At 34.5% G+C, this 25,541-nt stretch overlaps 1 protein-coding gene across 1 annotated transcript; it reads left to right on the top strand.

Moving 5' to 3' along the window:
- Positions 1-23,138, top strand: LOC145293271 (L-threonine ammonia-lyase-like). The gene is made up of 4 exons (XM_080139871.1): positions 1-721; positions 14,041-14,392; positions 17,056-17,219; positions 22,316-23,138. The coding sequence occupies exons 1-4, from the start codon at positions 596-598 to the stop codon at positions 22,652-22,654; spliced, it is 981 nt and encodes a 326-aa protein (XP_079995997.1). The 5' UTR covers positions 1-595; the 3' UTR covers positions 22,655-23,138.
- Positions 23,139-25,541: the final 2,403 nt, after the last annotated feature.

Here is a 25,541-nt window from a genome sequence, read left to right as displayed (position 1 = left end):
ATAGCAGTAGAGACTCTCCTTTATTCCTGTCTATCTAACTTATCATACACAGCTCTCTCTCTCTCTGTCTCTCTCTGTCTCTCTTTCTCTCTCTCTCTCTCTCTCTCTCTCTGAAACACACACGCACTTTCTCTCAATCTCAATCTCTATCTCTGTCTCTCACACACATACATAAATGCACGCATAATTTCTTGTTTTCTTCCCTACCTCTGTTTGTCTCTCTCTCTCTTTCTCGCTCTCTCTCTCTCTCTCTTTCTCAAACACACATACATACTTTCTGTCTGTCTGTCTCTCTCTCTCTTTCTCTCTCTCTCACACACACTCTCGCTCTCCCTTTAAATCTGTTTATTACGTGATAGATGTTAAGTGAAAGATAAATTGCGCACGCAGCCTGACAATATATCTCTCTCCTCTCTCTTACTCTTCTATTGCATTCTCTTGTCTTCTCTCCTTCGAAACCAGGATATCCCGATGGGCTTTGATCTCGCTACCACGTTCGACTATAAATGGTGAGCAAAGCAGTCGAGATCAGCCGTATTTCAACTGCCGAAGACACTGCAGATAATCCTTGAGCAGGTCCCAACGAAAACACAAGATGAGCCCTCCTCTGCCTGACATTCAACCAACTATTGATGAAGTATACAAAGCCCAGCAAGGGATGAAAGGGTTGGTGCTCCATACACCTCTTGTACCGCTTAACATAGATTGGCCCCATGCCCAGGTAAGATCTACATAATTGATAAGATATATATATATATATATATATATATATATATATATATATATATATATATATATATATATATATATATATATACTGGCAAGTCATTAATCAAATACGTCTGATTGAAGTTATTCTTTTTTTCAGATTTTTTCTGGATATATTTTCCATTCGCGCTTGTCGCTTGAAAAGAATATGGCAACATATTAGCAACAATATTTGTGCGACATTTTATACAACACGCCAGGTGAAATAAAAAAGACCGCTCGGCGAATCGAAAAGATATCCAGAAAAATCCGAAAAAAATAACTCTGTCGTGTTCAATCAGACGTGTTTGAATATATATATATATATATATATATATATATATATATATATATATATATATATATGTGTGTGTGTGTCAAAAGATCGGTTTAAAATAGGGTTTCGATCCTTGCTTGAGGCAGTTGTCTGTCAAGCCGCACTGATAAGCTGTGTAACAGCGAAACAGTACTGCATGTGGATGATATATAAGTATATATGTAGCGCAGCACAGGAAGGTATTTTTGCAGATTATATATATATATATATATATATATATATATATATATATATATATATATATATATATATATAATGCTTGTTGTCCAAATACCTTCGCTCAAAGAGTATCGCTTAATATGCTAATGGGAATTTGCTCAACCCAAGATAGAGAGCATTATAATCATCCGCATACAGTACTGTTTCGCCGTTTCACAGCTTATCGGTGCGGCTAGACAAGAAACTACCTCAAGCCAAGATCGAAACCGACGGTCGGAGCTTCTAACAGTTGCGCTATTCTGCTGCTGCTATGTGGACAGTGAATTAACAATGTTTTAAGATTGTCTAAATACCTACGCTCAATTTGTTTACACAAAAAGCATCACTTAATATGCTTAATATAAATATATGTATTTGTGATTATATATATATGTGCGTGTATATATATACATATATATATAGGCTTGTTTGTAATATACCGAATTTTACTGGGTTTGTGTAATTCAGTAAATTTTCATATACCAATAAATTTTAAGCCAAAAAGAGATGACTTAAACTGTAATCTACAAAATTATCATATTTCATAATTGAGCATTCATATATTGTTTTAATAACGCCAAGACTTAAAAAAAAGAATTGATAGTGTATTTCATTGTTAGTTACAATTGTTTTTGGGTTTTGTTTTTTTTTTTTGTATTTTTTTTACTTGGCGTTTTGGCCAAGATCAAAGTGTAGTATCTGTTCCGGCAGATACTGCAAGCTATGACTAGCAAAGACCAGATGTGGGGGCAACCCCACATGCCTGACCTTTAACCAGCTCCCATTTCCCACCTCTCGGGAGCTGGTCCCCTTCTTCCCTTCCCCCTCCCTTCACTCCTCACATTAAAAATCGGCCTTGTGCCTAATTTGCTCGGTGGGGGAGCAAATAAATACCATCTGCTCCGGCAGATACTGCAAGCAAAGACCATATGTGGGGGCAACTCAACATATAAGACCTTGGTCAATGTAGGGGCAACCCTTCATACCAATTGTCACTATCCAGCTCCCCTACTCCCCGGGGAGTTGGTCCCCATTTCCCCTTCACTCCTCACTTTAAAAATCGGCCTTGTGCCTAATTTGCTCAGTGGGGGAGCAAATAAATACCATCTGTTTCGGCAGATACTGCACTTAAGATAATTTGTACCAGTCAATGGAGGGGAAACCCTCTCTACTGGGACAATTATTATTTTTGGTAACCAGAGTGCCCCCTTTCTGCCTACTTTAAGGGGAGCTGGTTTTTACCTCACATTAAAAACGGCCTTGTGCCTAATTTGCTCAGTGGGGGAGCAAATAAATACCATCTGTTCCGGCAGATACTGCAAGCAAAGACCAGATGTGGGGGCAACCCTACATATAAGACCTTAATCAATGTAGGGGCAACCCTTCATACCAATTGTCACCATCCAGCTCCCCTACTCCCCGGGGACTTGGTCCTCATTTCCCCTTCACTCCTCACATTAAAAATCGGCCTTGTGCCTAATTTGCTCGGTGGGTGAGCAAATAAATACCATCTGTTCCGGCAGATGCTGCACTTAAGATAATTTGTACCAGTCAATGGAGGGGAAACCCTCTATACTGGGACAATTATTATTTTTGGTAACCAGAGTGCCCCCTTTTTGCTTACTTTTAGGGGAGCTGGTTTTTACCTCACATTAAAAACGGTCTTTTGCCTAATTTGCTCAGTGGGGGAGCAAATAAATACCATCTGTTCCGGCAGATGCTGCACTTAAGATAATTTGTACCAGTCAATGGAGGGGAAACCCTCTATACTGGGACAATTATTATTTTTGGTAACCAGAGTGCCCCCTTTTTGCCTACTTTTAGGGGAGCTGGTTTTTACCTCACATTAAAAACGGCCTTGTGCCTAATTTGCTCAGTGGGGGAGCAAATAAATACCATCTGTTCCGGCAGATACTGCAGGCTATGACTAGCTATGACTAGCAAAGACCAGATGTGGGGGCAACCCCACATGCCTGACCTTTAACCAGCTCCCATTTCCCACCTCTCGGGAGCTGGTCCCCTTTTTCCCTTCCCCCTCCCTTCACTCCTCACATTAAAAATTGGCCTTGTGCCTAATTTGCTCGGTGGGGGAGCAAATAAATACCATCTGTTCCGGCAGATACTGCACTTAAGATAATTTGTACCAGTACATGGAGGGGAAACCCTCTATACTGGGACAATTATTATTTTTGGTAACCAGAGTGCCCCCTTTTTGCCTACTTTTAGGGGAGCTGGTTATTACCTCACATTAAAAACGGCCTTGTGCCTAATTTGCTCAGTGGGAGAGCAAATAAATACCATCTGTTCCGGCAGATACTGCAAGCTGTGACTAGCTATGACTAGCAAAGACCAGATGTGGGGGCAACCCCACATGCCTGACCTTTAACCAGCTCCAATTTCCCACCTCTCGGGAGCTGTTCCCCATTTTCCCTTCCCCCTCCTATCACTCCTCACATTAAAAATCGGCCTTGTGCCTAATTTGCTCGGTGGGGGAGCAAATAAATACCATCTGTTCCGGCAGATGCTGCACTTAAGATAATTTGTACCAGTCAATGGAGGGGAAACCCTCTATACTGGGACAATTATTATTTTTGGTAACCAGAGTGCCCCCTTTTTGCCTACTTTTAGGGGAGCTGGTTTTTACCTCACATTAAAAACGGCCTTGTGCCTAATTTGCTCAGTGGGGGAGCAAATAAATACCATCTGTTCCGGCAGATGCTGCACTTAAGATAATTTGTACCAGTCAATGGAGGGGAAACCCTCTATACTGGGACAATTATTATTTTTGGTAACCAGAGTGCCCCATTTTTGCCTACTTTTAGGGGAGCTGGTTTTTACCTCACATTAAAAACGGCCTTGTGCCTAATTTGCTCAGTGGGGGAGCAAATAAATACCATCTGTTCCGGCAGATACTGCAGGCTATGACTAGCTATGACTAGCAAAGACCAGATGTGGGGGCAACCCCACATGCCTGACCTTTAACCAGCTCCCATTTCCAACCTCTCGGGAGCTGGTCCCCTTTTTCCCTTCCCCCTCCCTTCACTCATCACATTAAAAATTGGCCTTGTGCCTAATTTGCTCGGTGGGGGAGCAAGTAAATACCATCTGTTCCGGCAGATACTGCACTTAAGATAATTTGTACCAGTCAATGGAGGGGAAACCCTCTATACTGGGACAATTATTATTTTTGGTAACCAGAGTGCCCCCTTTTTGCCTACTTTTAGGGGAGCTGGTTATTACCTCACATTAAAAACGGCCTTGTGCCTAATTTGCTCAGTGGGGGAGCAAATAAATACCATCTGTTCCGGCAGATACTGCAAGCTGTGACTAGCTATGACTAGCAAAGACCAGATGTGGGGGCAACCCCACATGCCTGACCTTTAATCAGCTCCCATTTCCCACCTCTCGGGAGCTGGTCCCCTTTTTCCGTTCCCCCTCTCTTCACTCCTCACATTAAAAATCGGCCTTGTGCCTAATTTGCTCGGTGGGGAAGCAAATAAATACCATCTGTTCCGGCAGATGCTGCACTTAAGATAATTTGTACCAGTCAATGGAGGGGAAACCCTCTATACTGGGACAATTATTATTTTTGGTAACCAGAGTGCCCCCTTTTTGCCTACTTTTAGGGGAGCTGGTTTTTACCTCACATTAAAAACGGCCTTGTGCCTAATTTGCTCAGTGGGGGAGCAAATAAATACCATCTGTTCCGGCAGATGCTGCACTTAAGATAATTTGTACCAGTCAATGGAGGGGAAACCCTCTATACTGGGACAATTATTATTTTTGGTAACCAGAGTGCCCCATTTTTGCCTACTTTTAGGGGAGCTGGTTTTTACCTCACATTAAAAACGGCCTTGTGCCTAATTTGCTCAGTGGGGGAGCAAATAAATACCATCTGTTGCGGCAGATACTGCAGGCTATGACTAGCTATGACTAGCAAAGACCAGATGTGGGGGCAACCCCACATGCCTGACCTTTAACCAGCTCCCATTTCCAACCTCTCGGGAGCTGGTCCCCTTTTTCCCTTCCCCCTCCCTTCACTCCTGACATTAAAAATTGGCCTTGTGCCTAATTTGCTCGGTGGGGGAGCAAATAAATACCATCTGTTCCGGCAGATACTGTAAGCAAAGACAATATGTGGGGGTAACCCTTCATACCAATTGTCACTATCCAGCTCCCCTACTCCCCGGGGAGTTGGTCCCCATTTCCCCTTCACTCCTCACATTAAAAATCGGCCTTGTGCCTAATTTGCTCGGTGGGGGAGCAAATAAATACCATCTGTTCTTCAGATGCTGCACTTCCATTCCTTGTTCTCTTTTGGTGAAGGAGAAATCTTTCACGACTGAGACCATTTTTATTTTTGTACCTTTTCTCCACGTTAAAAAACGACCCTGGTGTCTAACTCTGTCCCGTGGGGAGGCATAGTAAATAGGTACAATTGTTTCAAGATTAATTTGACAAAGTCAAACATTGGCGTTTGAAAATTTTCACATAACCAGCCTTTCTTCAGACTTATTGAATAAAAAAACATTTTAAGAATAGAACATTATGTAAAGACATTTCCCGTAAAGGAAATAAAGCATGCGAAAACATTTATCCCAGACGCATCTTTGTCAGGGGCTTATTTAAATATTTATATATCTCCTAATTTTCGCATCACTATTTAAAACCTGTCATAAGAAGTTACCACAAAACCTGTAGCCATTTAATATCTTTTAATAATACTATTCGTTTGTTTCTTAAATTAGATTTCTATATGTCTTTATTTCACATAATTTATTTTGTAAAAAGATTTTTTAGAATTTTATTTTTATATTTATAATATGGCCAGATTAACTACGCTAAAACGTTTCGGTTATGTTAGTTTCGTATTCGATCTATGCTTGCTTCTTTGTTTACAAAAATGTCAGCTATATTATTTCTTAGATTTAAGACCAGTTTTAGGTTTATATTTTATTTAATAGGGAAATAAAGACCAACATTGCCTCATGGATCCTATTCTATTTTTTATTCCATTATTCTCTTTCGCTCTCATCTATTAGGCTAGCGATTATCGGGTATTCTTTGCTACGAAGGGAGATAATCCCGCTAGTTATTAATTTTTAAAAATTAGTTAAAATTATGGGAAACCAAGATTGCCGTAGGTACTTATAACAGTTATATATATATATATATATATATATATATATATATGTGTGTGTGTGTGTGTGTGTGTGTGTGTATATGCAAAAATAGCTTCTTGCGCTGTCTCATATATCTATATCTATATTTTTTATCTATTTATGTATCTATCTATCTATATTATTATTATTATTATTATTATTATTATTATTATTATTATTATTATTATTATTATTGGCTCACATGGAGCTTTCACCCGAGTCAACAGAAGATCTGATTGACGACCTGTGATGTTCTCTGGAAGCTGAGTGACAACAACTCTCCCTAGACGTCCAGCTCTCTTCACACGAATAAATTTGCGTCATCGCAGCAGCCTCTTATCATTGATTTTTCGCTGGCAGTAGCCATTGGTCTATACTGAAATTTGAGTGGCGCTAAGCACGGCCACCGAGAGTAAGAAGAAGGCCTGTTAACTGAAAAATGTCTGCCGGCAATGTAGGTAAGATTTGTCAGACTGTCAGTACTATATGAGGGCCATTTGATAAAGAACAATAAAATATTTTCAAAAAGAAAAAGGAACACAGTTCGATTACTACTTAAACTGAACTTTATTCAATATAAAATAGAAAAATTATCTATGTAAAATTAAGTAATTTTAAAGCAATATACAATTTAATACTGATAAAACTGAATTATGAATTTAGGAACAAACAATTAAAGAAACATTAAACAAATATTTTTGGGCCTTCGGAACAAGATCAGTGTTGTATCTGTTTTGATGCTACACTTTACCTTTTCTGTCTTCGGTCGGTGGAGGAGAAATCTTTCATGACTGAGATTATTTTTGTTCCTATCCAGAGTGCCCCTTATTGGGAAGCTGAATTTTCTCCACAAGATTATATGTTGAAATATTTAAATAACTATTACTTTAAATACAGAAATTATATTTAAAGTTTTGGTTTTCTGTTCTTCTATGTCCATTTTTCCCCCAACGTTTTTTATCAAAATGTGTAGCGTATTAGTTGTCTCACAAGCCATCATCAGTGATTGCTCACTGGCAGTAACCTGCGGTGTTCCCTGGAGACCAAGTGACAAGTCTCCCCAGATTTCCAGTGTTCTCCACCTTTTGACCACTTGTGCATATGATTGCATGTTATCGCAACAGCCGTTGTCACTGATTTCTCGTTGGCATCGGCCATTGGTGTTTCCTGGGGTTTGGGTGACAAAATGTCTCCCCAAGGTACCAGGTTTGAACTGCACACTTCCAGTGGAGATTTGGTCAGTACTCTCTCACCTCGGTCTTTCCATCCTCCCTGACCCTTCACAACTAGTTGGTGTGGTGTGGCGCCAGTCGATATCATCTACACCAGTTCTTTTTATCATTATTACTATTATTATTATGATAATAATAATAAGGGTGCTTGTGCAGTGTACGCACGTGTATTTTAAATATTATTTTCAAGTTAAATTACATTTTAGGTTTGTATTACTGTACACATAGATTCGAAAAAGCTGTCAAAAAACAAATATATCACAAATAAATGTTATCAAAGGCAAGATAAGTTACTCTTCTACCTATTTGGGAAGTTTTTTAGTGGTTTTACTCACTTTAAAACGTGTAATCGCTTCGAAAACCATACAATGTTTATCAATATATTTTAAAAAGAAAAATGTCGGCATGTTTGTAACTTATCTTGCCTTTGATAACATTTATTTTTTATATATTTGTTTTGTTGACAACTTTTTCGAATCTATGTGTACAGTAAAACAAACTCGTTATGTAAATTATTTACAGTTAAAATGTTACAAAAAACAAAAAATTGAAGTTTTAAATATATTTCAAAGAAATGAATTACGCCCCTTGCTAAAATATTGATAATTCACCAATCGTAAAAAAAAAAAAAAAAAAACACTGCCGTGAAGAATGCTTACTTTAAAATACTTGAAAATACTCAGTGAAAAGTTTTATTTATTATTAAAAGAACGGACTGAAAAATCTTATATAAAAATTGGGGTTTGTATTACTGTACACATAGATTCGAAAAGTTGTCAAAAAACAAATATATAACAAATAAATGTTATGAAAGGCAAGAAAAGTAACTTTTCTACCTAACTGGATATGTTTTCAGTGTTTTCATTTAATGTAACATGTTTATTCAGCTCGAAAACATACTGTGTTTACCGATGTATTGGAAAATTCAAAATGGCGCCCGACTCTCTCTTTAACACAATAAGCTTGGGAAAAGGTGTTATAAATATAAAACTAGACGAAATACGGTTAGAAACTCGCTCAATATATATTACCGTGACATAGGTTGACATATATTCGGTGGTATTTTAATAGTATTTTGTCTAGTTTATTATTTATAACACCTTTTCCCGAACTTACAGTGTTAAAGAGAGAGTCCGGCGTCATTTTGAATTTTCCAATACATTGATAAACAATTTATGTTTTTCGAGCTGAATAAACATGTTACATTGAATAAAAACACGAAAAATATATCCAGTTTGGTAGAAACGTAACTTATCTTGCTTTTGATAACATTTATTTATTATATATTTGTTTTTGACAACTTTTTCGAATTTATGTGTACAGTAATACAAACCCAAAAATTGTTTGTTTTGCAGTAAAAACGAAAAAAATAAATAAAATGAAATATTCGAGTTTCTCCAATAAAAATAAAAGTTCAAACACGAATTCACTTACGATATTTTGATTAAAATTATCCCAAATGTGCAATTATAATAATTATTTTCCGAATGGAGAATTGTTCTTTTTCTTTAGAACATACATGGACAATCGGTAACACATATTGGTAGCCATATTTTTTATGCCTGTTAGCATGACCACGTGGTTGAATACCGAAAGCTGTCTATACCTAAAACTTAATTAGGAAGTGACGTTACGCTGTCATATGCATCGGCCTTTTTTCTCGGTAGCCACGCGCTAAGCCTCTCCAAGGTCCCAGTTCTCTTCACGGTTGTCCAGCGAAGGTGGGGTCAGCGCTCTTTCCTCGGTCTTTTCATCCTCCTTGACCCTTCTCGTCTCTTTGGTATCATTTTTCTTTTTTATTGGGGGGGGGGCGGTGATTAGACAACGGGAGGGGATGCGTGATGGGGGTGTAGAACTTGTCGATATGCAGCTTCAATGTTCTTCATTCCCTGTAACGCTTCTTCATTATATTATATTCTTGTATTATTCTCCGCATTCAAGGGTTTTCCTTAATATTTCAGCCGTTTTCATTATCGTTAGTCGTTGTATTTTTGCAGCTGTTCCTCTGATTTCAATTTCTGACATTCTTTTTTTCGAAATTGTTCCTAGTTCTCCTACTATTATCGGTATTATTTTGATTTTTCTTCATCATTCAAATCCCTTTTAACTCTCTGGCTAGCTCTGTGTATTTGCTTCGTTTCTCCTTTTCTTTCTTACTCACCCTGTGGTCAGCTGGGAAAGCAAAGTCTACGATTTGACAGGATTTTTCTTTCTTATTAATTATTACGAAATCTGGTCTTCTTGCTTGGATGGGTTTGTCCGTTTGTATATCCATGTCCCATAGGATTTTGTGATTCTCGTTTTCGAGTGCTGTTGTGGGTTTATGCTTTTACTGTTAGTCTGTATGTTCAAAATGCAGTCGTTTGCACAATTCCCAGTGCACCGCCCTTCCCACTTGGCCATGCCTGTTTTTGTTTTTGTTTTTTTGTATTCTTTTTGGGCCAGTTTGCTGTATTCACTTACTATATGGTTTACCGTTTTGTCTCTGTCCACAGAGTCTGCATTTGCTGTTTTCTTATGTTTTATCGATCTTTGCTTTGATATGGTTAGTTCTTATCGCGTTATTTTGTGCTGCAGTTATTAGAGATTCAGTTTCTTGGTTTATATGTCCTTTTCGCATCCATGTTCACTTGTTTTCGTTATTCTCATCTTTTGTCATTCTTATGAATCTTCTGTGGAGTTGTTTCTCTTCCCATTTCTCTTTTCTCGTTTTGTCATTTGTCTCTCCGTGTCTCTCGCTGCCATAATTATCCTTTCAGTGTTTTGCATTATGCATTTTTCTAGTTCTTTTTTGGCGTCATTCACACAGTCTTCTAGAGAAATCAGTCCTCTCCCGCCGTTTTTCCTTTTCACGTACAGTCTGTCAATATCGCCCTTTGGGTGCATTATGCATTGTCATGAGTTTCTTCGTCTTCTGGTCAAGTTGTCTCAGTTCTTCTTTTGTCCACCCTATAAACGATCCAGAGTATCTTACTAGTGGTATTGCCCAGTTATTTATACCTTTTATTAGGTTTCTGCTACATAATTTCGTTTCCAGGAGTTTTCTTGTTCTCCTAAGGTATTCCTTTCCAAATCTCTCTTTCATTTTTGTTGCTCTGATGGTGTCCGCTTCCAGAATTCCCAAGTAGTTACAGTCGTCTTGTTCCCCTAGTGCCCTCATTTCTGTTTTGTTGGGTAGTTCCATGCCTTCTCTCGGTTCCAGTTTTCCCTTTCTTCTTCTTCTTCTTCTTCTTCTTCTTCAATTTTATAGATATGGGATTGTCATATATACGAATATCCTTGGTCATTTGGCTGGGATCATTTTTGTAATCGGTTCTGATACTACGCTGTATCTATTTTGTCATATATGACGAAAAAGTCCATTTCAACTTGTGTAATTTTATTATTGTCTTAATTCATTATGACCCGATTTTAGTTAATCTTGTCTTATTTCTTCCTGACTAATATTTAACGATTCTTTTACTAGAGCAGAAAACAACGTAATAAATTATGATATATAATAAAGCAAATAACATTCTGTAGCGTGTAGAAAATTTAATTAAAGAAAAAGCAATTGATTACAGCATCAAGACTTTAAATGATAAATTACCAAAAGCTGTATATTTCTTCGTCATATTTTTTATCTTTAATCTCATGTGCAATTGTTTTTTTTTTCATATTGAAACTTTATCCTGTGTTTAACTCTGCTTTAAGAGAGATGCAAGTTATTTATCTCTCTATTTTATTCGTCATTTTCAATCCTCTCATAATATTTTTCATCGTGTAATTCTTAATCTTTCAATGTTAATAATTCTTATTATCGTGTGGCTTTCAGTATTAATGCGTAGTGATACATTGATAAAACAAGTGGTAACTAATTAATTAAACAATGCAATATTTTATTATCTGTTTTGCTAATGATGTTTAAGCAATAATTCTATGAAGAAATTCGATACAACAGAATCGCATGAAATTTTGGATCATGAATTCTTTTTTTTTTGTTTCAATGCTAATAGTTTTAGAAAAGAATTGTGCATCGTTTGAGATGTTGGTAATTTATTTATTTTATAATTTGGGAAGTTTTTTTGTTTTTTTGGAGGAGGAGGAATTTTTATATTCTTTTACTTCTGTGTTCCATTATTATATCTTTACAATTTATACCACTTGTTTTCGATCCTGGATATTACCTTAAACTATATCCAGTGATGAGGCCTCAGCTTGCGGGCTTTGGGGATTGTGGAGCCACCCTTTAATTGCCATTGCTCCCAGGTCCACTTTGACCCGGAGTGGTAGTACCTGTTAGTGTCCCAACTATGGGTTAAATAGAATCTGACTTGAAAACAACAAATATATTCTATTAAAAAATTATTCTTCAAAATCTTTGGATTCGGCATTAAATAACCTGAAAAGGTTGATATGTCGTAAAACAAAAACAACCAACCAACCACTTGTTTTCGTATTTTTCATAACATATCACTACTAGATGAAGGGAGATAATCCGAGGTGAGCTCAGTTGTCGACCATCCTACCCCTTCGTTTTGCAATGTTTTCGGGACAGGGAGACGTGTTTTCAAAAAGCAAGTAAATGACCGAAACGGAGCCCTTGATTATTGTTAGGGCATTTCGAAAAGGACTATGTCAATACATTCAAAAAGGTTTCATTCAACAGTTGAAAACTTTTATCCATTGATAATTGTTTCGTTTTTCAATTATTCAGATCTATCTTTTAGCGACAGAGAATAACTATTTTTAAAATTTCAACAATTCTATTAAAGTTTTTTTTTTCATTTCTGATATAACAAATTTGGTGAGTGTATTTGACTGAGTTATTATCAAAGGAGAGATCAATTGCAGCAAGGAAGTGAATACTAGCACAAGTTGGTAACTGTACATGCCGTATCGGATTATGTCGTATGTGTAAATTCAGTTTTGCTAGAGATATATGTAACATCAATTTCACTAGAGACATGTGTACCGTCAATTTTGATAGAGATATTTGTGACGTCAATTTTGCAAGAGACATGTGTAACATCAATTTTGCTAGAGATATGTGTAACATCAATTTTGCTAGAGACATATGTAAAGTCAATTTTTCTAGAGATATGTGTAACGTCAATTTTGTTAGAGATATGTGTGACGTCAAATTTGCTAGAGATATGTGTGACGTCAATTTTGCTAGAGATATGTGTGACATCAATTTTGCTAGAGATATGTATGACGTCAATTTTGCTAGAGACATGTGTAACATCAATTTTGCTAGAGATATGTGTGACGTAAATTTTGTTAGAGACATGTGTAACATCAGTTTTGCTAGAAATATGTGTAGCGTCAATTTTGCTAGAGACATGTGTGACATCAATTTTGCTAGAGACATGTGAAACATCAATTTGGCTAGCGATGTGTGTCACATCAATTTTGACATATATGTAACATCAATTTTCCTAGAGATATGTGTAATATAAATTTCGCTATGTGTAACGTGGTCACAACTTGTCAGTAACAGATAACAAGCACCGAAGCAACAAATGTCAATTTAATCAAGTAAATAAAATTATTTGTTTCAATGCCTAATTATTTGCTGTTTAATATAGGCATTTATACATTAACACGTGTTTATCGGACTTTAAATATTATACATAGATATGTATTTCTTAATCTCTTTCAATGCCTATAAACTGTCACTTACTGTTTAATAACTTTTCAGATGCAAGTATGATTATTTTCATATTTGCAGTTTCTTATAATTAATCTGCATTAACCTGAAAAATGTATTATTTTGCAAACCTCTTTCCTCTGGTGAGAAGAATTGCATTTTTCGAAACTCCATGGAATAAAGCCTTTCTTGTTGTTTGTACTCTTTGTCAGATAATTAAAATTTTGTATGCCTTCCTTACAGGTTTATAATGTTTTTTTGACAATTTAAATAAATTTTCAAAAATAAGATTTATATATATATATATATATATATATATATATATATATATATATATATTCACTTTAGTTTTTAACTCGCAAAATTTGATGCTAAATGGCAAAAAATGAACACTATAATAAACCTTGGCAGGAGTAGTCGCCTTAACAACATTATTTTTTATCTATTTATATACGTACGGGCGTTGCTCGGAGGCTATGGAGTTAATCTTGAGAATTATATACTTCTGTTTCGATTCTATCAGATGGCAGCCAAAACACGTTTTTTTTTTAAATATTAAATAATAATACTATACATTAACCACAATATAATAATCGATAAAGTGTTGGCTCTATACTAATAAATACATACGGTCTGCTAGTATATATATATATATATATATATATATATATATATATATATATATATATATATATATATATATTAAAACACTTACATGTTTATTTATTTCAGATTTACCTGAAATTGGAAAATCTCCACCCGGTGGGTTCATTCAAGTTTCGCAATGCATGCAGCAGCTTTAATGCTTTGCCCCCAGGAACGACAGCCGTTTATACAGTGAGCACTGGTAATTTTGCTCGGGCGACCGCCTGGTTTGCCAAACATTACGGGATGAAATGTACGATTTTAGTGCCAGAGCATGCCCCTAAAACAAAGACGGATGCCGTCGAGAAGCTAGGAGCGACGGTGATAAGAATGAACCACGCAGAATGGTGGGAGATTATCTGCTGTAACAGAGTGTACGAGAAGGCCGAGGGGTTGGGAGTATTTCTTCATCCAGAATTTGAAAGGAATGTCATAGCAGGTGAATAGAATTTTTTATTGATGTTTTTTGTTTGTTTTTTGTTTGCTTTTTGCTGCTTTTTCACTTCGAAACAAGACACACTACCAATCGGACGTAAGGAGCGATTATTTTGGGACCAAATTCGCAAGGATACTATGTAGGGAGTTGAGCAACGGATTGTATGTTTACATTACACTTGAACTTTAACATACCAGTATACTCAAGGAAGAAGAGAAATAGGAACCTCAAAGTCTAGCAGTTCGAGATTAAAAAAAAAAATTGCGTCTGGAAATATAGCGGTGATAGATTAAGTAAATAAAATGACACGAGATTACGAAGGCAGTTTTTTTTTCTTTTTTTTTTAATTAGAGATAATTTTATTGGGATAAAATAGCATAGTAACTTAAAAGATGGTGTCTAAAAATAAGAATAGGAGGTGATAAAATGGAGTCTAAAAATAGATAATGATAAAATAAAATACAGTAAATAAGTAAAATAGAAATAATAAAATTAGTTTACTCTTATTTATTTTCTCTCATAAAATGTATATATATATATATATATATATATATATATATATATGACATCTAATTTACATAAGGAAAACACGTTACTCCCCCATCATTATATATAGCCCCAATCCTCCGACTCTCTCGTCAATGACCATCCCTCTTGAAGAAGCCCGCATAAATCGGGCGAAACGTTGAGTATTCAGGTCTTTCTACCTCCATTTTATTTCATATATATATATATATATACATATATATATATATATATATATATATATATATATATATATATATATATATATATTTACCAGTGGTAAAAAAACCGGACTAGAGGACTCACAGTAATAAATTTCCTATATATATATATATAGAAACCGACTTGAAAAAAAAACAAAAATATATTCTATTAAAAAATTTTCAGTGTAGGGGTGGGATTTTGTTGCTTGTTGGGTTAGTCGGGGGTATTTTTGTCGAGGTGATACAAATGCTTCCAGTTCGTCGAGGTATTTTCCATTAAAATACCTGTAAAGTGGGCACAGATATGCAATATTTCGTCGATGGAACAGAAATTGGAGTTTGGTTGACAGTGTGGGAGATACATATTTTTTACGCTGTCTAGAAGTCAGAGACTGGTGCAGTAGCTCAGGTTTGCATTTCTAGAAAAAAAAACACCTTTATTTATTTACTAACAAGTATACCCGGCGTTTCCCGGGCCAATAAAAATAGCAAAATAGAAGAGTTTAAAAATTGTGTACAACATCTTTATATTAAAACCCATATCCATCAACCTAGCTTTGTTTTCTTTTTTCTTTTTTTTACACGGTGGTCACCACTTATCAAGGCCCGGAAGCCACTCAGGGATAAGGGTTATTGCAAGTACATTACGTTAGTGTGGAGATTTAGTGAAGTCTTTACTTAAGGGGGCAGTTCATTAGGAATTTGTTTATATTGGACTTGAAGATATCCAGGTTGTAGTCAGGTGGGAAGCAGGCAGACGGAACAGAGCTCCACAGGCGTGCAGTTCTAAGAAAGAAGCTTTGTTCATGGAATCTACGTTTTGATTTAGGCACAGATAAAGAGTGGGGAAAGATAGGGGGGCAGGATATGCTGTTTTTAGCAGCTCCTGCTGAGATATGGAAGCAGTATTCCATCCTTGAACGTACTTGGCTTTTATATAGATAGAGAATTGCATCAGTAGTGAGATATCTTCTGGAGCGGTAGAAGGATCCCACCATCTTTCCAGCGACCTTGGCAACAAACTTGATGTACGTGTTCCATTTCAGATCAGCTTTCTATCTTTCTTTGATTTCTTGTTCTTGGTTTTACCAAATTCCCCCCCCCCGCCCCACTCTTTCACCTCACATCTTTTACCTCACATCATAACATGAAAATAATAATAATGATGTAAGAAACTTAGACGGTTTATCTCTGCTCTATCGTTATGTTTATGCCAGGTGCTCGACTGAGCGTTCATCTATGCTCCCTTCTTTAAACCATTCACAGCAAACACTCGTCTACCTACAACCACTAGTAACATGTTCCTTTACTCTCTATATATACCTAAAACAAGAATTCCATGAAAAAAAGCTTCTTTCCTCGCTGACTATAACATGGCCGTTTTCAAGTCAAACGTAAACAAATTCTCATTGAACCTTCCTTGTAAGTTTCTACATAATTTCAACCGTCACCGTTTATCGCGGCGTTCACTCATTAACCCTCATCCTCGAGTGGCCCATATACTTTGATAAGTGGTGACTCCTTTGTAATAAAAAAGTAATACACATAAGTTTTCAGTTTTAAATTATTTCTCTTGAACAGCACTGAGTTTCTTCCTACCTAATTGCTAAAAAATATTGGGCACTTTTCTACAAGGAGGGGTCGCTTTTTTCGCCGATATTTTCGAAAGTCATCCGCTCTTTTCGGTTGACTAGCCTTAATCGCCCATTTCGATTTAGCGATGGACGCAACGGCAAAAATGTAACGATTTTTTTTTTTTTTTACATTCTTTTCCTCCTCCGCGGTACGGGTCCGAGCCTGCCTGCCTACTACCACTTTTTTTTCTCAACATACACTTCCAAACACCCGGGTAACGCCGGGTACCCAGGCTAATGCTCAAATAAACGTCAATAAATTAATTTGTTAATTTGGATATGTTCCCCATTTTCTTTTATTTAGGTAATGGTACTGTTGCCCTGGAAATATTAGAAGACCTACCGGATGTGGATACTGTCATTGTTCCTTATGGCGGTGGCGCCCTTACTTCTGGGGTCGGCACCGTTATGAAAGCATTGAAGCCAAGTGCCAAAGTGATTACGAGTGAAGTTGATACATCTCCCCAGGTAAGACACCAAACTATTCTTTCTTAGAACTGTTTTCCAACATCTTATTATTGAGCACTTTATAATGTCTTCCCCCCCCCCTTTTAATACTGGCTCTCTTTCGTTAGTTAAACATTGGCACTCAAACTTACGAAATTACTATAGTGGCTAGTTTGCAAACACGATTCTGCGATCCACGTTCAAGAATTCTATTGAATTATGCGATCTACATATTAGACTGGAAAACAATAATGATTCTTCTAAACAAAAAAAGGTTGGATTGTGATTGTCTTTCACTTTCAAAAAGATACAGAGTGAATTATTTTTCAGAGAAATCCAAGCATGGACTATCATTTGATCAGCGCAACGGATGACGTAATACAACCTAAATTATTACTGTATACTCAGTGACGTCATCAACAGCCATACCTTTTAAAAATCGAACCAATGTTCGGATCTTGACAAGACCTTGAAGTATGCATTCTTTAAAAAAAATCTAAAGATACGCAAAGAACTCATCTGAATGTTATCTGTTGGAAAATTTATTTAATTCTAAAATCATTATGGGGACTTTCTATAAGAAATCTCGAAAATCATTTGGATGTAGAGTTTCAGGCACTTGCAAAGCTATACACACCATTAACAATACATTGCGGTACTTGTAATGAATAGGAAAGCCAGAGGATTTCCGTACTTACGAAGTCAGTTCCGACGACAATTTCCGACTCTTATAGACAAACAATACGAATAAAAAAGACGAAATGATTTCCCTCAGTAAACAGACGATAGAAAATCTAAAAGCCGAAAAAGGAAACTTGTAAAACTGTAAGCGACACTAAATTATATGAATGCAAAAATAAGGGTTAGGTTAGAGTTAAAAACATTTCCCCTCCCCCTATAGACAAAAACAAAAACAATTAAATCACGTTTAAAAACTTTCAAATAAACATTACAACAATTAAAATAGGATGAAAGTGCCGATGTGTACTAACTAAACACCCACTTTTCAAAATATTTTGGTGGGGGGGGGGTATTCGAGTCTGTTTTGAAATAATATTATATTTAAAGTTATCGCCGACAAGTAGTTTTGATGATATTAATGTATTTTAATGGTTTTCCATGGTCGCCATTTTGGTTTTATCTTTGGACACTCGCCAAAAAAGAAATGCTAAAAGAAAAATAACGAAACTCGATGAGTACAAAAAGGCGTAGAGTTAGGATTAATGTTAGTTTAGTGTACTGCTTAATTTTCAATATGACCTCCAAAACAACCATCTCAAAGGCAGTGCTAAATGAGTCAGTCGTTTTGCGAATATACCCCGTTTAAGTCTATATTGATCATAAACTGTTAAAAGACGTTTACTTTAAATTATTAAATAATGAAAGAATGTTTGGTCAAATAGTTTGATTTGTTCGTTTTGTATCGTCTTCAATAAAAACAGGTCGGAAGAAACATTCCTAACGTACACACATGACTTCCAAATTATGTGTGTACTCCTTTTGCATACACTGAAAGGGTTGCCGCAAATTACTAGCAACAGCCTTGGGAAATTTTAAATGTGTTTTCGAACTTTATCAATGCAAGATAGACAAACCTTCATTCGTGAACCCTCTGTAATAAATCTCACGAATGGCCGGCTTATGCGCTGGTTAACATCTGGATATTAGCCATTTCATGCACTTACGCATCGACGAGGAATGTGTTGAGGAATTCTAACTTTCGAGTACTGAATGATATGTCCTACGTAGTCAGCCTCGCATTGACTATTAATGCAATAAAATACCATGCTGTATTGAGTGGAGGGGATATCATCCATCTGCAATGAGGGGAAAGCGTTTGTCTTTCACAAACACCCTTCAAGCCTTAGTTGCGAAACGGCTGTGAAGGTTTTGTGTGAAAACTCCTGGTTTTTTTAATGTCAACTCATGAGAATTTCACATATGCAGGACATTTTTAGAACCCAAAAACGTTCCACCTTAAAAAAGTGAAGATTTGATCGTTTATATTATTCAATTATGTGTAAAGTTTAACCATTGGCCAGAAGGCTTTCAGTTATGCGTTGAAGTTCAGTATCTAGTTTAGTACTGGAGCAAAGTAACAAATCCCGAATTATTAAGGTTTTGAACAGATTTATTTTTCCTGGTTTGTGGGGAGAAGAGTTCCAGATAATGTACTTATCTGTAAAAGAAGAATTAATTTTTCTAGGTATTCGCTGTCTGACAGCGATATAGTTGTCCTGTGAGATAGCCTAGATATTAGCATACCTCCTTCACCTATTAATAAGGATGGGTTTGCTGAATTAGAAATGCTGGGTTTACGGCTTAACAAACACAGGTCTTCTATGTCTGAATATACAGCATGGTTAAGAATGTGTCTTATTTATCTTCCGTCAGTATTCTTATTGGCTCAAAATCCTTGTGTCGTAAATCTTTAAACGTGATTTAATAGTTTTTAAACGTGATTTAATATTTTTTAAACGTGATTTAATTTTAAGGCCATTAAGCCTTGAAGTCCAATAAAGACATTAATATTACTAAACTAGATAAAGGCTCAGGAGTCGTCATTATCGATCACAGCTATTATACAGAGAAAATGATCGTGATACTTGGCGATGCTAGATAATTCGAGCATTTAACAACGTTGTTTGGCTGTGGAATTTATTATATGTAATCTCTCACATTCTGAATCATTATGAATTGTCATGGGTGTTGTAACCCAACATACGCTTTACGACTTCCGGATGCGCATGCGTACATAAACAGAAAATCAACGCGACAATAAAACGTATTGTTTTACTCTGTACATTTTCAGGGTCCCAATTGTTTGTGTTTTTTTCACGTTTAAATTATTCAAATAAACAATTGTTAATACTTTATGCATTTTTTTTTACATTGTTCTTTTCTGTATTACGTTTACATTATTTAACACAATTTTTTTACCTGTTGAACAACCATAAGAACACTTTACAACGACGATTTACCCACTGTCTTCATTTTTTAAATCTATTCTCCATTTTTAATACACCTTTCTTAAAAAACATTCATACATTTTCTTCTACACTACCAACATACATAAATAACCCTGAAAATGTGTTTTTTTTTAATTTGCGTTACAAATAACTAATCAACGCGACAATAACACGTACTGTTTTACTGTGTACATTTTAAGTGTCCCAATTGTTTTCTTTTTCGCGTTTAAATTAAAAGATATATCAAAATTTGAATTTAACTTTAAGTATTATTGTATCTGTTCAGTGCACATTTACCTATAAGTATGGCAAAATAATTCAATGACTGTAAGTTTGTTTTCTTTTTTCAAAAATAGCTAATTATTATTAGAACGACTCATAGAAATCTATCTATATTCTTTTTTCATTTTAATATACTTTCATAGAAATGTTTCTGTTATGTCACAAAAAAACTATTTTTTATGTCACAAGTGTCACGTTCATACATTAATTCCAAAGCTAATACAACATACTGACCCAACGGGTCACGGGTAATCTAGAATATATATATATGTATATATATATATATATATATATATATATATAGAGAGAGAGAGAGAGAGAGAGAATATATATAGAAAATATATATAGAATATATATATATATATATATATATATATATATATAGAATATATATATATATATATATAATATATATATATAGAATATATATATAGGGAATATATATATAGGGAATATATATATAGAATATATATATATATATATAGAATATATATATATAGAATATATATATATAGAATATATATATAGAATATATATATAGAATATATATATAGAGAATATATATATAGAATATATATATATAGAATATATATATAGAATATATATATATAGAATATATATATAGAATATACATATAGAATATATATATATAGAATATATATATAGAATATACATATAGAATATATATATATAGAATATATATATAGAGTATATATATATAGAATATATATATAGAATATATATATATAGAGAGAGAACATATATATATAGAATATATATATATATAGAATATATATATAATTATATATATATAATTATATATATATATATATATATTAAATCCCCGAAACAGTGTTTTATGGTAAACAACTGATGATCCCTTGAAAAATAAATTATTGGTATCATAGTAAATTCGAGAGCGAGTTGATGCAGTGATTGCAGATGATTAAATGACTTACTGACTAGATGGTTTTCTAACGAATGATAAAAAAAATTTTGTAAAGTTTTAAAGGTTAAAAACTTAAAAGACTATATATATATATATATATATATATATATATATATAGAATATATATATAGAATATATATATATATAGAATATATATATATAGAATATACATATAGAGAATATATATATATAGAATATATATATATATAGAATATATATATATAGAATATATATATAGAGAATATATATATATATAGAATATATATACATATATATAGAATATATATATAGAGAATATATATATATAGAATATATATATATAGAATATATATATACATATAGAATATATATATATAGAATATATATACATAGAGAATATATATATACATATAGAATATATATATAGAATATATATATACATATAGAATATACATATATAGAATATTCATTTATAGAATATATATATATAGAATATATATATAGAATATATATATATATATTCTATATATATATATATATCTAGAATATATATATATATAGAATATATGTATATATTCTATATATATATATATTCTATATATATATATTCTATATATATATATATATTCTATATATATATATATTCTATATATATATATTCTATATAATTATATTCTATATATATATATATATTATATATATATATTATATATATATATTCTATATATGTATATTCTATATATATATATATATATATATATATATATAGTTAACAATAAGGAAAACAGTGACAGTAGGTAGATGCTCTATTTTTTATGTTATATAAGTATAAATAATATTGATGTTTTTTTTTTCTAAGTAAAAAAAAATAATGAACCATACAAAGTTTTCTTTTAATTAAATGAAGAATTTCATTTTCGTTTCATTTTCTTTTCCAGATTTATGAATGTCGCAAAGCAGGCAAAGCCGTGCCGTGTCGTTATACTGCCAACTTCTGCGACGGAATCGGTGGTCGAGGATGCATGCTGCCAATGTGGAACATAGCAAGCAAAGTTGTCGACGATACGATTGTTTGTTCGACACGGGAGATTGCCGATGCCATTAAACTGTTGGCTGAGTCAAATCGAATCGTGGCAGAAGGCGCAGGCGCCTCTTCTGTCGCCTCAGCCCTTGCCGCTAAGAACACTCTTCCTGGGAAAATAGTTTGCATTATCACCGGTGGTAACATCGACACTAAGAAACTTCTGCAAGCTTTGGATGGTGAAATACCAACATGATGAACCACAAAAAGACTTTCAACTTACGAACGCAAGCCGTATTCTAACCCAGTATAATTTCGTCTCAAATATAAAGTTTAAAAGGTCGTTTGTACTATTTGACTTATTCGGACTACATTTATCATCTTGAATTCTATTTTTCACAACATTTAAACCTATGCAAGCTTCGACCTTCTTCACGTGCATCTTGGAACATTCAGGAACTTTTATGTCGAACTTAGAAATCTGTATGTAATTTTGAACGGAACCTTTGATCAAATCAACGGATTTAGCTTGCTCGTTCCGACTAAGTAATTTGTAACGTCTATTTTTAGTTTTACCAACACTAAGATTTGTAGTGTAACGGTTATAAATGCTAATTTATAATAAGTTTTAATTGACAGTCCTCTGTAGGTTGAAGTTACAATCAATTAAATATATTCATTTTACTCGTTATTGAATGAGTACTCGTCTCGTAATTTATAAATAAAATACGTTTTATGTGCGTTTGTATGTCCATTTTTAAGTTTCTCAGCTCAACGTTAACATTTGGTATAAATGTAACTCGGGTGGGTCAGTTCACACACGAGCAGAGTCAAGGCATGACGTGCAATAACCTTGTCACAGTTGTCACACTTTTAATTCTGTCTTGTAATTGACCCTTTACAAAACGTAGCCAGGCACTCACTGGTTACTGGGAAATACTTATCAGATACTCAGTGCATACCAAACGCACACGGCACTAAGTCTGTGCGGCAAGTACCTTCAATTCGTCGATTAACTGTTCGTTGTCAGATGTCGTGGTTGAGTTATTTTTCTTGCAGGTAAACTGGTGGATATGTGCTTCTCGCGGCTGTAACTTAAATACCAGCTCACAGGGTAGATCTGAAAATAACTGGGTTATTTTCCAAAAATCAACAGACATCAATGATTAATGAAGACATCAGATACCATTTATAATATAAAACTAACCTATCTGTTTAAATATATGTATGTATGTATGTATGCCAAAGGGCGAATGAACTCTTTTTCTGGATCAACGGCCAACTAGCACAGTGTATATTTGTGTGTGTATGTGTGTGTGTGTATGTGTATATATATGTGTATTGGGGTGGAGAGGGCTCCCGTAAGCCGTGGTGAAGGCAATCTTTCTAGGAGAAGCAAATCTCTGATTTAAAAAAACAAAGCGGGTGACCAGTACCCGCATTAAGCTGGTCTGCAGTTTAATTTGTTGCTGGCTATCTTGCTCTTGCTTGTTGCTGGATCTCAACATTTTGAACCGAGAGAGAGACTTAGCTGTCGTACAAAGCTAATACTCTGTAACATCATCTTTGTATAGATACTCCCTCAGGCATTTGGGCTCATGGATTTTAAATGTCTGAGGGAGTGGCACTCGTCTGACAAGATGTTGCAATCATCATGTATGTATGTATGTATGTATGTATGTATGTATGTATGTAAATCAACAGACATCAATAATTAATAAAGACATCGGAGATCATTTTCTTTTAAACGAAAAAAATGATTTGCATGAAATAAATTCAGATACAGTTCGCACAAAATGGGACAATTAGATTTGGGGTTCTTCTGGGCTTCATCGATATAAACTGTTTCTAGATGCAGAAATTATGATTCAAAGCAAATCCTTTCAGGTGATTTTCCGGTTAGAAAAGGAAAAAAGGGCATTTGTATTGAGATCTTCAAGGGATCTATCCCAACTTTAGAACTGCTAGCTCCAAAAAGCTGACTAACAAGTCTCTTCTGTCTGCTAAAAATTGTTTTTTAATGAAAACCATAATTCTGTCTCCTATATCTGAGATTAGCAGTCCCTCTTATGTAATTTCGAGATTCCACTTCTTTTATTTTGTTATCCCTTCTCTTTTCTTCCTCCTTCTGAAATTCTCTTTCTCCCTCTCCTTCTCAGATGCTTTTTTATCTTTCCCTTAAATCTCTTTTCCTTTGTTTTAAACAAATATATCTCAGCCTTGTGAGAAGATTGGTTGCTTACATGATACATGTGATTGATTCTATGATTGTTCTATAGCCGCCAGATTGACTTTTGATACCATCCTGTCAGCCTCACTTCAATCAGAGATTCTTAATTTTTGATCATTTTTAGACATATAGAATTCTTAAACCACGTGTCAAACACTCTAACGACCGGTCGATCGGTTTTTTGACTAGCAAGGTTAGCGAATGTTGCTCGGGATATAAATAATGTCATTCAAAGGTACACCTCGATAAAATGTAAGTGGAGTATAGTAAATAGTGCAAAACCTGGTTAGAAAAAACAAATATGCAATAAAAAAGATCTTTTACCAAACGCAAGAAAATTATTTTTTCGATGAACATCCGTAATTCTGAAGTTTTTGAATTGTTTGCAACTATTTGATTTTGTATTTAGAATTTGGATTGCTACCTTAAAATGTGGGTAAAAACAAAATAGACAACCACGTTAGGTAAAAGTTTTTATGTAGTGCAAATTATCTTGAAATAAAAAAGATCTTCAAAAATGTTTCAGTGTGTTAAAAAATATAACGATCGGTCGAAAATTAAATTAGCCGCGTTTGTGGGGGATGGAATTATTAGTTGTCTTTTTGTTTAAGTTTCGATGCGTCAATTGTTTAAGATACAAGAACTAACTTACAAGTCAAGTAAGTTTTGACAAGGAGTATGACAACAGGATATTTTTTATTGTTTTCATCCTCGAGTATACGTCCGTTAATATATTATATGTGTTTATATAGGCTGATGTGGTTCTCGGTTGGTTGACTGTCTGCGTCAGATATATACTCGAGAGTCATAAGAATCAAAAGAATATGCTGTTGTCACGGCCATAGTTATGACGTTAATCTTGAATCCTGTTTTGCAAGTCTTTTAAATGACGATACGCGTTTTGAAAAAAAAT

This window comes from Euprymna scolopes, chromosome 14 (assembly GCF_053919585.1).
Source record: "Euprymna scolopes isolate OS-2025 chromosome 14, ASM5391958v1, whole genome shotgun sequence".
Classification (NCBI taxonomy): domain Eukaryota; kingdom Metazoa; phylum Mollusca; class Cephalopoda; order Sepiida; family Sepiolidae; genus Euprymna; species Euprymna scolopes.
The sequence above is the reverse complement of the archived record's forward strand: the minus strand, read 5'-3'. Positions and strand labels throughout refer to the sequence as shown.